The 16,313-nt window shown below is 40.7% G+C and overlaps 1 protein-coding gene across 6 annotated transcripts in view; it reads left to right on the top strand.

Annotated features, from left to right (window-relative positions):
- Window positions 1-16,313, top strand: part of PTPRT (protein tyrosine phosphatase receptor type T) — a 736,092-nt gene that overhangs the window by 577,662 nt on the left and 142,117 nt on the right. For all 6 annotated transcript variants that reach the window (XM_005295345.3, XM_005295344.3, XM_005295348.3 and 3 more), the window contains exons 12-13: window positions 1,421-1,694; window positions 13,296-13,332. In XM_005295345.3, coding sequence (XP_005295402.1) covers window positions 1,421-1,694; window positions 13,296-13,332 — 311 coding nt within the window. The remainder of the gene's footprint in view (window positions 1-1,420; window positions 1,695-13,295; window positions 13,333-16,313) is intronic.

The raw sequence follows: 16,313 nt of genomic DNA, 5'->3' as shown, positions 1-16,313 counted from the left end.
AAAAGGTTCAGAGAAGGGCAACTAAAATTATTAGGGATTTGGAACGGGTCCTATATGAGGAGAGATTAAAGAGGCTAGGACTTTTCAGCTTGGAAAAGAGGAGACTAAGGGGGGATATGATAGAGGTATATAAAATCATGAGTGATGTGGAGAAAGTGAATAAGGAAAAGTTATTTACTTGTTCCCATAATATAAGAACTAGGGGCCACCAAATGAAATTAATGGGCAGCAGGTTTAAAATAAATAAAAGGAAGTTCTTCTTCACACCGCGCACAGTCAACTTGTGGAACTCCTTGCCTGAGGAGGTTGTGAAGGCTAGGACTAAACAGAGTTTAAAAGAGAACTGGATAAATTCATGGAGGTTAAGTCCATTAATGGCTATTAGCCAGGATGGGTAAGGAATGGTGTCCCTAGCCTCTGTTTGTCAGAGGGTGGTGATGGATGGCAGGAGAGAGATCACTTGATCATTACCTGTTAGGTTCACTCCCTCTGGGGCACCTGGCACTGGCCACTGTCGGTAGACAGGATACTGGGCTGGATGGACCTTTGGTCTGATCCAGTATGGCCATTCTTATGTTCTTTTGTGCTTCAATGCGAATGCCAAATTTAGCAATGTGGGGGGGGGGGGGGGGGAGGAGACTCTTCATGGAGGAATTAATGTGAGAGTCTTTCTCTTATTGTTTCAGAAGTTCTGTTTCAGGAGAGAACCCAAAAGAACAGAGGTAGCAGCAAATATATAATATGCACAAGTACATATTATGCCAAATTATGAATCTGTTATTTTATTCAAACTAGTTCATACATCCTTAGCATAAATCGTTTAAAAAACCATTCATCATCACCACTTTCAACCACCACCATCTCATTTGGTACATGGTGGGATGAAAGTCATGGGTACCTCCTACCATACAATTCTATCTTGTGAATTCCCCTAATGCATCTCTCTACCTTTGTTACTGGAGCCTGTTTCTGCAATTACTGCAATTCATTGTTCATATTAATTTCGCCATCTACATGTAACATTTTGTAAGATAATGTTACACATTCATGCACCTTTTGTCCTAAAAGAATCCCAGAGTGCTTTATAAACAGCATACATAAGACTGAAATCTGTTCTCATTTTCACCAGGGCATATCGGGAGTAAATCCACTGAATTCAGTGGAATTACTGCAGACTAAATGATCAGAATCTGGTCGACAGAGCACCAGTGGAATGCAGCCATTAGTGGGGAGAAAGGCCTATATACTGCATAACTGTGAAGGGGGTCCCCGTGAACGGCATTTTTTTCAGTGCTACATTTTCCTGTTGCAGTATTACTTTAGTTTTGCCTTTTTTCTTTCCTTGCTGGTGAGCTTCTTGGTATTCTAACCTTGTCTTCATCTCTCTCTTTCTCCCTCCCCCCCTTCCTCTCCCTCCTAGTGTCTATCAGCTTGTTGTCAAGGAAGAGAGGCTGCAGAAAGCACGGAGGGCTGCAGACATCATTGAGTGCTTCTCTGTTCCAGTGAGCTACAAGAATGCTTCCAGCCTTGACTCACCCCATTACTTTGCGGCCGAGCTGAAGCCCATCAATCTGCCCGTCACGCAGCCCTTTACAGTGGGCGACAACAAGACCTACAATGGCTATTGGAATGCTCCACTCTCACCACTGAAAAGCTACAGCATCTACTTCCAGGCTCTCAGCAAAGCAAACGGAGTAAGTGCAGTAAGAACTGAGACTGGATTTGTGCACATATGGCCACCTCCATCCCCCCACCTCCTAAAAATGCACATTTTTTTTTCCTTAGAAAGCCTGAGGAAAATTAAACTTTTCACTACTAGTCCTCTGTACTAGTACTTGGCCTCTGGTGCATTGTTCCATTGAAAACTGCAAGAGAACATTGAGTTGTACATGGTGCATCTGGTGTTACTGGAGACGTGTTTTACTGAAATACCTTGAACAAAGGGGGCTGGTTATTTTTTACTGCAATATGCTTCTTTCCATGGGGCATTCTTTTCCTTTTAGTTGCACTAACTCCAGGGAAGGGGCTTATAGGACAGACCTACTACTTCCAGATAATCTTCACTTCCAAATTTGTCATTACTGGGGAAGAAATTATGAAACAAGAGAAATGCAAAAAGCAAGGAAGGAGGATTAGCCTCTAGTCTTGAATCTGGCTATATCTTAGTTCAGCTGTTACAGCTGGGATTTTCAGATGAAGCGAAATTTAAGAGGTGCCTCAGTCTTTCAATGGGAAATGAGCATCTTATTTCCCTGCAGCCTTTTGAAAAGCCCAACTTACATGGCTAGAAATATTTATCCTGTGTTGGGGAAAGAGGTTGAGAATGGAGAAAACACAGGTACAAAATATTCCTTACTATTCCCAGCTCCTGAGTACTACCCTTACCATGCTGAAATATTATTCGTATCATAGGAACAAGAGATGGAAAAGGCCATCTAGTTTATCTTCCAGCTTATTAGCATTTTTTACTGCATTCTGCCATTGTCCAATGTATTCTTAGTACTTTTACCAGTGCTCTGTTCAGTCCTCTTTTCCATTAATAAAGTCATGCAAGTTTTTCCTCCGAAAGAGCAAGACAATACTGTATCCCAAACCGTATTGCAAAGGTAAACTACCTACTTAGGCTTTAGACACCAATTTAAGTATCCCTACAGTGTCTTCCACATTACACTGAAAACACACCCACAGTCACACAAAGTGTTGGGCTTGATTTAATAGACTAGCAAGGCTAATGAGCATTTATAATGTTCCAGTTTTACTGCCAGCATTTATCACCATTCCTGTTGCAAGGTATCTGCAGCATAACTTATGAGCAGCAAAACTCTTTAATGTTGTGATGTTTCCTTGCCTTGGCTTTCTCACCAGCTGATATCTTCTCCTTCCAGCATTATTCATGTAATTCAGTATTAGATTTGCCTTTATAAAGAAAAGAATGAAATATATGTACATGTTTGTCTGTGTCTAGTTAGTTACCCCTTGCATGATAGTTGATTGCTTGTGAATGGGTCCCCAGGGAAGGAAAAGCTTTATTTGCTGAAGTACAAAATAATATGCCATAAATAGATAATATGAATGGAAATGTAGGCTTCACCTGGCATGCTGGATTAATGCAGCAATGTGTGGCTTGTGTTTTTTTCCTGAAACCCTGCAGCTGGAAGGCTTCATATGCTCTGTGTACTCTGAGTTTACAAGCTAGTGCAGGGACATGAGGGGTCTGACTTGACTGTACAGTATTAATGCATGTCACTGTGTCACCAGGATTATTCTGCACCTTTTAGGTAGAGGCAGAAATATATGGGCTGCAGGTGGCACTTACTCACTTAATGAATCTGGATTTTTAGGTCCAAATTTTCAAAAGGTCTATCTTCAAATACATGTAGGATCATTCTGCATGTGTAAAATACCTTTGCATGTACAGCAAGTAATTTTGATGCAAATTCCCCTTGGAGCTTGCAGTCAGTTGCCTCTTGCATGCGTACATTTTATTGGCACAGCAGGTGAATGGGTGTTTTCAGGGTGCAACTTAAGGGCTGAGCATAGAAAAAAGTGTCCAATAAGTATAAAGTGTCATAGACTGCCCTCTGCTGTGCGCAGCTCCAAAAGCAGAATTTGGATCTTCAGGTGAATATCCACATTCTTCCTCATTTCAGGACAAAGTACTTCGGGCCAGATTTTCAAACATTGGCCTGTGTTTTGCAGACACCATTTTTCAAACCCCAGTAAATACAGGTTCACCATTGTTCCAAGAATTGTTTGCAGGCGTGATTTGTTATTTACAGTTTTAAGTACCCAAATGCATCCACAAATCAAGCAGATCATTGACTATGATGTTAACAGAGCCTGCAAATAATTGTGGGTGAAAAATTACACCCTCAGTTATTTATGCCTGCAAAATTTCAGATGCAATAATAAAAATGTCCCATTTAAGGTGGGGCAAAAACTTGGCCATATGTCACACCTGCATGTGTAAACCTCCCAGTGGGATATTTGCCACTCATGTTAAACCAAGGTGTTCTATAACCCCATTAATCACTCACAATTTTGAAATGACAAAACATCTTTCCGCACCTGGAACCTTGAATGAGAAATCACCTTTGCCCACTGAACCATACCATCTCCCTCTGGAAACTCAGGGACTCTAGTAGGAGTTTAATTTGAAGAAACTTTCTGAATAGAGTCAAAAAGCAGCTTTAGCAGAAGGGGTGGCAATAGAATGGCATTGTTTCAGCATCACACTCCATGGTGAGCTATGCTCAGTCGATGTTCTTGTCTGCTCTGTTACCATTAGCCATTATTGTTGTGTTGAAAAGAACATAATTAACAGCTGGATACAAAACAAGTGTGGCAAATTGCGGCAAAATCAGATCATGAGCTTTCCTGCCTTCTGTTGTGTAATGCTGTATTTGTTTTTGTGGAGTCTGAATAAGATCGCCGTTGTTCATTGAATTCCTTTTTCTGGGCTGTCACAGGAGATTTGGTCTATGTGATGCTGCTGCCAGACAAGGGTGTCAATAGAACACGTGGGAAACAGAATAGACTTTGGCTTTATTGTAAAAAAACACCTGCTTCCAAACTGTGTGAATTTCCCTCCAAGTGATTGTCAAAAGCCAGATGCTGAACTGAAATGTGTCAAAGAGTTTTAAGTTAAAAAAACAAAAACAAAAACAAGCTAGGCTTTTGTGTTCATGGGAGTGTGAGAAGTACAATTAACCACTGTTTGTTTCATGGAAATGGTTGCATACATGATATGACACAAGGAGCTGTGGGCAATTAAAGGGAAACTCACATGGTTGGATCTAGCAGAGCGGCTTCTTTAACACATCGTGTAGAGCCTTCATCTGAAGATCAGAGTTTTACTTTCACCTCTGGCTTCAAGGTGTCATTCAGGTAGTTAATTGTTATGTGCTGCGTGACATTGTGCCATTGGCTTCGAAGCATGTTCCTTTCTCTCTATGAAGCATGAGGGAATTTGCCACATGAAGCCATTCTTTATCTAGCAATATCATCTGTTCTCACCCTTGAGAAGACACAGGGCCTGTCAGTGTTACCTCTGTCAAAAGGTGAGGCCAGTGCAACTGGGCAATATTGTGCTATTGTGACTCTTTTCTGTCTCCCCACTAACTGTTTCACATAAGGAAACTGCTTTGTTAGAGTTGTTGCTCACTGTCTCCAGCGTCTGAGCCAGCTAATGCATCCAAAGGTGGAGGCTTTCCTGGCTGCAATCAATCCTGCCTGATGAGTTTTTATCCAGCATAGAAACTAGGGCTTCTTAGAATGTTTTCATGCAGTCGCTATGTTTCACTTCTGAAATACAGAGTTCATTTTAGTTTTTAAATTGTAGAGTTCAATATTCTGGGCCATTCTTCCTCTGAATAGGAGGCTTCATAACTCAATCAGAGATAATACGGGAGACAATGTTGGCTTGTTACTGCAACCTGGTGGTCCAACAAGTGAGTGATGTTTTTAGGTCATGAGTGTGAAAAGTAGCACCTCAGCAATCAATGGGAATATTATTTTTGAAGGAATGATGGACTCTGCAGAGTTTCTTATTGATTTTTTTTTGCCTTAATGATTTGTACTACATGCATGTTCATGCAATTCGTAATGCTGGATTTCCAGCTACTGACAGTTCTGATCACAGTATAACATGTTTTTTTACTGCTCTTGGAAGATTTTGGGGGTGCAGGCAGAGCTGCCAGTGCTTAATGTGAGAGTAAATCCATAAAAGGCCAATGAACTACTTAAGTCCTATTTTGAGAACTGAAGTGGTATCTAGGCCTGAAGTCACTCTTCTTCTCAGGGGTGAATTTCAACTTTAAAAAGCTCTACATGCCGTAAATAAATCCTTCCATTGGCGATATTACTGTATAAAGGGCTTTTCACAACTTGGAATAGTTGTGTCAGAAGTGACACGACCCTACTCCAACATATGCCTGTGGGATTTTCAGTACACATTTGTGTCTAATCATGTTTGCTACTTGCAAACCTTGTGCCAACCTTGCCTTGGAATATTAGGGTGAGCTCTGGTCAGGCCTGCAGTACAGAGACTGTTCTGCAGCCTCGGTAGTCCCTTGTTTTCATACATGGATAACTTTCTGAAATATTGGGGCTGAATCTTTCCTTGGTAGCTTTTTGCCTGAGGATTTTTTATTTATTTATCTAGGTTGAGCAAAATTCCTTAATCGGTATTCAAGTTGTGGGAGAAAATACATTTTTTTCCCATTGTAAATAACCATAATAAAATAAAATTCCAAGTACTCTTTTATTGAAGTTACACCAAAAATAGCTGAAGTTGGAAAGCTGCAATTTGGGGTGGACCTAATCCTCCTTGAGGACTAGAACTTTGCCTGGGTTGGTGAGGGGAATTAAAAATCATTGCCCTGACCTTCCAAAGACTTGTGCACATGGTTAATTTTACACACAGGTGATTCAGTTGGCTTCAATTACAGGTTAAAATTAAGCACATGTGTAAATCTTTCCAAGATCAGGGCATAAACTATAGGGATTTGAAAGTCAATTCTCAGTCTGCTTAGTTGGTACCTACTAGTATTTTAGTAGTCTAATGAAGCTTCACCCATTTTCCCCTCTACCTTACTTGAAACGCCCAAGGGCAGCTGCTCTCAGGCTGCTGGTAGGGTATTCTACATGAGAGAGATGGTAAATGCCTTATAGACCCAGAGCAAAAACTAGTAATATTAAAAGGGTGGAAATATGAGGCTGTGGAGGGGTAAACAGTAGTAGAAGCTGTTTGAAGGGTCTCCCTATTTTTTTTACTGCATCTGTAGTCTGTCAATTCTCAGGTGTTAGTTTTTTTCTTTTTAAATAAGTTTTTGTCTCTTTCTGTTGCAGATACAACTGCCAAATTAAATAGATGTCTAGCCCTGGTACCCTTTTCTGCAGAATTGTCCCCATCCAAACAGCAGCAGCCAGTGAAGGCAGAACTTGCCTCTTTATCACCCAGTGCACTTCAGTGAGATGTGAACTTGAAAACCTAAGTGGAATCATTTAAAAGTTCATAGTATTAAGCCAGACGAAATTATCTTTATCTTTAAAGGGGGAGGGGGCGTGAGAGAGAGAGAACAAGAAAATGATAAAGCCAAGAAATTCAGAACAGTGTTAACTTAATCCAGTTGCATATATGTGCTATAGTATTTTCTTCTTCTTGGTTTTCTGGTTAAAATATGTGTACCTTAATATACTACTGCTTGCATTATAAAATGTCTACAGTAAAATAAACTGGATGTACACACAGCCAAATTAACCCTGCTGTCGGAACCTCAGTTTTGGCACCTCCTGAGTTTGACTAACTTTCCAATCATAATCTTTTCACATTTAAAATAATAAAACTGTACTCTACATACTGATATATAGGATCTTGCGTATGGTGATCACTAAGATCTTTACAAGCATTAATTAAGTTTCACACCACTTCTATGAGGCTGGAAAGTAGAACTTAACTCCAATTATCTCAATAGCTCAAATAACTGTATCCAGAATTCAGAAAACTGAAATTTTAGAAGATGGTTTTCATTTTTCTGAAATGCTTAAATTTTTTCTGATGTTTCTATTTTGTGATTGTGTGTGTGTGTGTCCCTTGAGCCAACTGGATAATTGAGGTTTACCTCTATTGATTCCCATTTTACTGGTGTGTAAACTGAGGCACAGAGTTCTAGAACTATCTGTGGTCACATAAAAAGTTTGGCTGACTAAGTTATAGAACTGATCAGAATTTCTTTTATTAAACAAGAAAAAAATAACTTTTTGTTGGAAAAAACATTTTGGGGGTTTTGGCAGGAAAGTTTTTGACAGGCTCTCAATTCTCTATGGGTAACTGACACTTTTCAGGAAGAAATAGTTTTCTTGAAAATATAATTTTCTGTCAGAAAGCAACCTAGATGGAAAATTTTTGTCCAGTCCTAATCAAGAATACAGACCAAGGGTCCTGTTTCCCAGACCTTCCACTTCAGCCATTAAATCCCAAAGTCTGTCTGTGGGTTGTCCTCCCTGGCTGCGGTTGCACATCGTTCCTTGGATGAAGTATTTTGGAGTGTAGTTCCGAAATCCAGATGTCTTGTTTCTGGAGGGATTGCCCTTGCTTTTGGCAGTACCAAAGCGTTGTCTTTTAATAAGTGCAATTTGTCTGTGTTAAATATAGCAATTAGCAGATGTAAATGCAAACAGAATACACTGTATCCTGTCTTCTCAAATTACCCTGTGCAAGGGATATGCACATGCTCAGATGAGATCAGTTACGGCATCATCAACAAGCTTTCCTTTTTGGTTTCTCACCTATTCTTTTTCTTAACATTGATTAATTTTTCCAGCTGGCTGTTGTACTTGATAGCTAACAAGGAGCTACAGAAACATATGAAAACATTTTCCAAGACCAAATTTGGGACTTTGTATATCAATTGTGGACTGCCACAATGCTACTTTGATATCTGATGTCCAACCTCCGTCAATGACTTTTCCAGTCCCATTTGCTCAACTTATAAGTCACAACAAGATTTCATTTTTTATTGTGCCCATCGTTGCAATGAGGCTAGTCTCTAAAAATAAAGCTGTGTTCATTCTACTTCATATTTCATCACTGACAATAAAGATTCTGGAATTGCACAGTAGCTTGCCATTCTAGGTGATGATGCATGAGGCATAACTGAATACAGTTCTCCCTTCTGCAACTATATTGGCTCTGCAGGGCTGACAGTTGTACTATTGTTTATGGGGTCAGTGAACCAAGCAGATATGACTCAGGGATAAACTTGGGCACAAGCTTGCATGGCAGGGTGGAGGTAGAGGTAGGGGCAGTGTGTAGGCACAATGGGAGTTTTGGGAGGAGTTATTCCTCAGAAAGCACAAGTGTTTCCCATACAGGTCAACAAGCTGCACCACCCCACAGCCCGTTTCATGGGGAGGTGCTATGGCTACGGGTGAGTCACCACCTTCCTTGCTCTTTGCAGAGCACAAGAACTGTGGTTGTCCCTTGTCTTTGTGCAAAGTAAGTACGGAGGTGAAGTCACTTTGCCACCTTCCCACCCTATGGCCATGCACCTATGCTAGGGCCAAGGATGATCTGTCCCATGTTTTTCCATAAGAGAGTGCCATTTGAACAAAGTTACTCTTTGAAAATGTGTGTGTTGTAGGAGGGAGCAAGATACATACTGTCACTTCCAGAACACACCTGGCATACATATTAATTCAGCATTGTTGCATATGGTAATTTATGCAATATTCATTACACTTGAGACATGTACAAGATTGTTTAAAGACATAAGTGCTAAGAAAACCCTGCAGCAGATTACTGTCTCACAAAGTCACTCTACTGACCACAGCAACATGTTAAGATATGTAAGGCAGTCGTGTGTTAAAAGCATAATGTGCTAGTAATGACTGTAGCGTAGAGTGAGGTATTTGGAATGCTGGTGATGGTATGTATTCAGTGGACATGGGCTAAAAAGGTGGCTTGGTTTTGGTTTTTAGAAAAAAACAAACACAGAACTATGGTTAGTTCAGCTCTTCCACCCCCCCTCCCCCCGCAAATAATCAGAATCCAAGAGGAATCAGATAAAAGGTGTGGGTGTTGTCCCAGCTCAGTACTGAATGACCTGGGATGGTTTGGATTGTGGGTCAACCTATTTGGTAGAGCTGATCATTTAGCATGCTATTTGTTTCACACACACATCAGATATTTGCATGTGCAAATAGCTAGTTAGGTGTCTCTGTAGCCATGTGTGTATGTAAATGCCCAATTTGCAGGAATTGTAGCAATTATTATTATTACATCTTTCTCAAGCCAATGTTGATGCGTTAGCGCTATTATTAGCTGCTGCTACCATCTGCTCTGTGATGTTGAGTTTGACTGTTCCACCCTCCCTTCTAAAGGTTCTTAAGGTTTTCCTTGGGCTCCCTCATTTCCTCACTCCTGTTGGGTTTTCACTTGACAGCTACGTGTGAGAGTGAATCTGTGTGTTGGCATCCATAGCCCATGCCTCAGATACGTCAAGCACTTCCTTTTGATTCTAGTGGAAACAAGCTGCTGGTTGGTGTTTTCTCAGATCTCTTTTTTGGTGATAAAGTCTCTGTCCAATGCCCAGAATCTTTCATGGACACTTATTTTCAAAGGCATCTAGTTTTCTATCTCACGTTTAAATAGCTCTCTAGTTCTTACGGCCACATACTAGCACTAAGATTACATTGGCATTGAAGAAATTCTCAGTTTTGTTTTGTTACTGTATATCTTTGATTTCCATGGTTGAGTTTAGTGAATGCTATGGATGCCTTTCCTATCCTTGAGGTCTCTGTTGACTAATATGGGGCTGCCCAGGTAAATGAACAGTTCTACTTTTTTTATATCTTTACCTTCTAATATCACGGTATTTTTGACATATAGGTTTCAGGGATATTTGTTTTGGCGTAACTGATTTTGGGCCCTTTTTGGCCTGCTGTTTTTGCCAAGGTGTCTGTTTTGTTTGTAGTTTTTTTGGGGTGTTGCTCAACAGCACGATATCATAGCAAAGTCTAGGTCTTCTAGGCATTTCCCAACTACCCATACTATGCCAGTATTTGTGTTGCTAATACACTTCTTCATTATCCAGTTTATGGCAGTGTCAAACAACTGTAGAGATAGAATGCAGCCTTGTTTAATTCCAGAGTCCACATTGAATCACTTCGATGTCTTGTTGTTCACTCTTACAGCTCACTTTGCATTGCTGTACATAGACTTGATGATGATGATGATGAAGTCTTCAGCTGGAATTCCATGAGATTGTGGAGTATTCCACAATGTATGCTTATGCAGGCAGTCAAATGCCTTTTGAAAATCCATGAAATTGATAATGAGGGAAGCCTGCCATTCTACACATTCTTCTATGATGATCTTTACTGTGAATATCTGATCTACGCAGGATCTCTTGAGCCTGAATCCAGCCTGTTCTTCCTCAGGCGTTGCATCCACTGCCTCTCTCATTCTATGTAGTATCACACTACAGACGACTTTCACTACAACCAAGAATAGTGTGACACCTCTCCAGTTGCTGCAGTTAGTAAGATGACCCTTTTTGGGTATTCTGACATTTATTCCAGGTGTTCATGGGTTAGGTTGGGGGGTCTCTCTTTCCCAGACTTCATTGAACAGCTCTGCCAGTTTCATTAGGATGGTAGTGTCAAGAGCTTTTAGCATTTCTGCTGTGATATGATCATCTCTTGCCGTTTTGTTTTTTTCAGCTTCTTGACTGCAGCCTGTACTTCTGACATCTCTGTTCAAGCGATGTTGATATCAAGTTGGTCAGGTTCGCGTATTTCATCAAACTCTGGTGCTGAGGTAGGGCTGGGTCTGTTGAGGACTTCTTTGAAATGCTCTGCCCATCTGTTGTTCTGTTCTACCTCAGTTGTAAGCATTTTTCCATCTTTACTTTTTATTGGCCCATTTCCTGTTTTGAAGTTTCCACACAGGATTTTAGTCACTTGGTAAACAGCTCTGTGATTTCCTATCATAGCAGCAGCTTCAGCTGCTGGGTCTTCAACATATCTCTGTTTATCTTTCTTTGCTTTTCACTGCTTTGTCTGCTTTCTTGTACTCTCCCTTTACATTTTTCAATATTTCATTGGTCTTAGCATTCAGGAGTTTTCCGTTCAATGCTTGTCTTTTCTCAATAAGACACCACAGCTCTTGGCTTATCCAATTCTTGCTCTGTTTACTATGACTGCTTCAGCTTGAATCTCATTGTCTCTGAGCACTGCCCATTTTTCTTCAGGTCCAGTCGGTGTCACACCTTCTTCGGCCTCTGGCAGTGCCTCAGCTCTGTTCCTAAGTTCAAGGTTGAATTTCTCACGGTACTCTTTTATTTTCAGCTCTGTGCAGTTGATTTTCTTGGCTGCTTTCTGTTTAAAGTTGATCTGTGTCCATTTGAATTTTATTTTGGCAATGCAAAGATTCTGGTCGCTGCTGACATCTGCTACTCAATAAGCCTTTGCCTCTTGGACAGATGACCTGCCTCTTGAGCTGATGCGGATGTGATCAGTCTGTTTTTTGTTTTTCTATCTGGTGAATTCCATGTTTCTTTATGTATGTCTTTATGAGAGAACAGGGTGCTTGCAAGAGCTATATCGGACACCAAGTACAATTCAATGAGACTCTTGCCATTTTGGTTAATGATCTCTAACCAGGGCTTCCCCATTGCTCTTTCCCTTCCATGGGTATTGCATTCTACATTAGCATTAAAATCACCTATCACAAGGAGTAAATCCTGTTTTGGTATTCTATCAATCATACTTTGTAGGCAGTTATAGAACCTACCTTTATCCTCATCACTGTGTTCCTCTGTCAGCGCATATCACTGTATGATTGACATCGTTACAATTCTGGTTTGGAATGTGGCGCATATAGTGGTTGGTTGATAGGTTTCCGGTTCATAGGTGTTTTTTCCACCGAATCTGTCATAGTGAGCATTACTCCCTTTGAGTGTGTGTTATCACTATGACTTGAATAAATGAGATGTTTGAAGCACTTCCTATCCTCATCTGTCAGTCTGCTGTCACTGATGCCCAGGATTTCAAGTCCATAGTTGTCCATCTGCCTCATAACTTGCAAGATCTTTGCTGTTTGAAACATTGTTCTCACATTCCCGTACCAACTTTGAAATGTTTTTTGCTCCCGGCATTAAACTTTTTGGGGTCTTGGCTTCCGGAGACTGGTTTTCCCTAGGAACCTTCATGCAACATGTGGAATTGGCAGAACTCTCTGCTGAGCAGCCATTTTTACCAGAATGGTAGCCTGGTTCCATTTTTATAATGAAAATGAGAGAGGGTATTTGTGTTTTATAAGGCTACATAGTAAGCCTTGCGCTCCATCCTCCCCACTTTACCTGGCTTGGGACCAGCAGCCACATCAAAGTGCAGCAGATGGGGTTAATTGTAGCAATTGTGCATGAAAATTAGGTGTATAATTGCATGCATTTTTGTGTGTGACTGTAGGGATTCTCTACCTGTTATCAAATTAGGTTGTTAAACTGGTAAAGCCCATTAGTCGACCAACCCACTATGTTCCCTCACACATGCAGCAGAAGAAAAATGGCAAATGTGTTGTCCCTGTAACTTCCTAACAGTTACTTAGTGGAGCAACTGTCCACAAGTTGATTAGTACGAAGTGTTTAATAGAAAAGGAAGAAGGTGCAAAATTTTCAGAGGTGACATGTAAGGAAAAACCGACTTTATTTTATTATTGTATTTTTAAAACTTGTTCTAAATGGACAAATAACAAAATACCCTGATGATCTCCTATATTTTATTATTTTCAGGAAACCAAAATCAACTGTGTCCGACTGGCGACAAAAGGTATGTGAGACTCTTCCTCCTGGTTGCAAGCTTATGCCGATATGGTGGAAGCTACAATGGTGACACAACTTAATTACAATGATCACTCAAATAGTGGGCTTCATTTAAAGCAGGTGTGGGTTGTCCAGGCAAAATGCCTGTTTCCAAAACCACTTTCTTGTATGTAGGGTCTGATCGGGTTAGCCTCCTAAAATACCATGTAGCTGCAGCAGCCCAGGCAGTGGCTTGGGCTAGCTGCCTGAGTGCAAAGGTCCTTGGTATGTATTTAGGTGGTTAGTCCCAGCTGCCCCTGTGATGCTGCAATCACGCTGCTATTTTTAGCGTGCAAACTCAGTCAGAGCTAGCATGTGTAGGTCTACCCAAGCTGGGATTTACTCCTCCCAGCTGTTTGTTAGCTGTATCCACAGAGTCACTTTGGGGGGGGGGGGCATTTCTCTGCCAACATCTGGTGTGGTAAACAGCTTGTGTCACCATTGTAAACCCAAAGAGGATGAGCCATTTCCCCCTCCTTAGCTTGTGGTTCTGCTGTTGTGTGATGTCCCCTACCCCTTCTTGTTGCTTTCCCCTGTAGAGGTTCCTCATCAAACCATCATCTTAATTCCTATCTCTGGGTTCCAAACGTTCTGTGTGTCTCAAAATCTCTCTCCTCCCTACCCCATCACTTTATCTAAACCTTGAGTTACACGTCCATTTCAGATCATTCTCTTGGCTTTCTGGTGGTAGGAGGAGGTTTGGATGAGAGAGGGAGATAGGGACAGGTGAAAGAAGTTTGGGTAGAACAAGAAACTACATATACTTTTTGCCCAGAATGTGACTGGGGTGTCTTCTGGGGTTTAGAAAAGTCTAGATAACTTCATTTTTCAAAAGCCATAATTACATTCTTTCATCTCTGTAATTCCTAGTTCTGGGACTGGATGTGGAAGTGCTGCATTACTGTGTTTATGGTCCAGATAAAAGCAGGGAGTAGCACACATCTGGCAAGGAAGCAAGCATTCCTGTTCTTGTAACTTCTCCTGGTTAGGATGGTCTGGTTAGGTTTGGATAGTTTGCAGTAGGTTTAAATAAGCATTTGAAGATTGAGATAGTTTTCCAAATGGACTGTGTTTTATTAGCCCTGTAGGCTATCAAAACAGCCAGCAGCTTACTTGTATTCTATCATTCTTGAATGTTTTAGGATGAGAACTCTCGGATGATCTACATTAGTGACAGATATAATAAGGATGGGTAGAGCCACCCAAGACTCTAAAAGTCATTGTCTCATGGTAAACACTGTCCTCAGCACTGTTCTTGGTTGGCATGAATGGAAAAGAGCAGGAATTTATGAAAGTAATGTATAGGGCAAGTGCTCATTTTCTCACTCGTGTGTGTGCGCATGCTCATTCGCTCTCAGTGGGCATTACTTTTGATTTACAGGAAAGTGTCTTGTGTCTTCATATCTTGAGGGTTGGTGTTTTTTGGTGTTTTTCTTTTTTGTTACATGTACTTTTCCATATGTGCTTTTTTCTTTCCTTTTTTTTCTTTGGCATGAAATGCAACTGTACATGTTTGAATGTCTGATCATGAGCTAGGGCACTGGAATAAATATATCTATGGGGTAACTTTATGCCATACTACTTTGGCATATCCAAAGATACAATGTTGACTAGGACACTCAGGGATTATGTTGTAGCAGCCTTAGTATTCCCCATGATACAACATTTTTTCATGTCTACAAATGGCACCTCTGCAAATAGCAGGCGAAAAGGGGGATTGCTCAGTCTGGGGGAGTTGAGCATACAGCCAAATATTCCCTGTCTGTGATTTAGAATCTCTCTTGTTATAAGGTACCCAAATGTCATGAGGCTGTTTCTCCTCCTAGTAGTAACTTTTTACAAGTCAATAGAACCATGCCACTATGCAGCCACCTGTAAGAAGGGAGTCATGCCCCATGTCTGTAAACATATTGCACATCTCTGCTACTAGAGCAATAGCCAGGTGTATTTGCATAACTATAGTTACATTGTGATTAGGGTCAAAAAATTATTCTCTTAGAATGGCGCCATTTTACCCAATGTATCCCATCTTATCTTGAGCATCATCAGCAAAGCTGTCTGCTAATGTGTGACTACACTGTCTTTATAAGAGGCAGACAGAGTAAAGATTCCTGGCTGGTCTAGCAGCACTGGCAATTAGTCCACTTTTGACTTGTGTCATAGAATGACCACAGTTTGTTTGGGAGCTGGTGAGAGAGAATAAATGTGGGACTCTTTAATGTCCTTTTATAGACTCCCTTTTCAGTCTACGGCCTGATCTTACTTACATATGTTTTACCCCAAAGTAATCTTATCAGCTTCAGATGAGTTACTCCTGATTTACACTGGTGAAAGTGAGGTTAGAATCAAGATCATTAACTGTGCTTAAGTCTGGCAGATATTCTCTTAAACTGTCATTAACATGGGCAGTAAACTCGAATGTGAGAATAATTAAGCAATAAGACTTGACAGGTAGTGTGTTACTGGGAGATTATAGCACATTATAGCTGTGAGGCACCAGACAAAAAGCTGAGTAACTTTAATTACTTGAGAAGTTCAACAAACCATTCCATTGTCACTGTTCCAGCCGGACGAGGAGGGCATTTGCCTTTAAATTCAATTCTCTCAGAAAATTAGACAACCCTTATTAAACTGTTTTAGTTTAAATAAATAAATAAATAAATAAATAAATAAATAGGGGCAGTCAAGATGCTTCACAGCAGACTAGTTTTGCCTAATCATATTATGATGTCATTGAAATATCTTGTTTAGCATAAAGATGTTCAGATTGGCCCTTCGTTTTCATTTCAGCTAAGCTCTGTTCAGGGATTCCTTACTCGGAAAGAAGGAATTTTCTAGTGCACTAGCTACTAAAGGGCAAAGGCAGCTTGTGAATTGGGGGGGGGGGTCCAGCCCCTCACCATCTCACTTGCATGCTGTGTTCTGCGGCATGCTCTTCCTGAGCATGCA

The sequence above is a fragment of the Chrysemys picta genome, chromosome 13 (genome assembly GCF_011386835.1).
Source record: "Chrysemys picta bellii isolate R12L10 chromosome 13, ASM1138683v2, whole genome shotgun sequence".
NCBI lineage: Eukaryota > Metazoa > Chordata > Testudines > Emydidae > Chrysemys > Chrysemys picta.
This window is presented reverse-complemented; position numbering and strand designations above follow the sequence as displayed.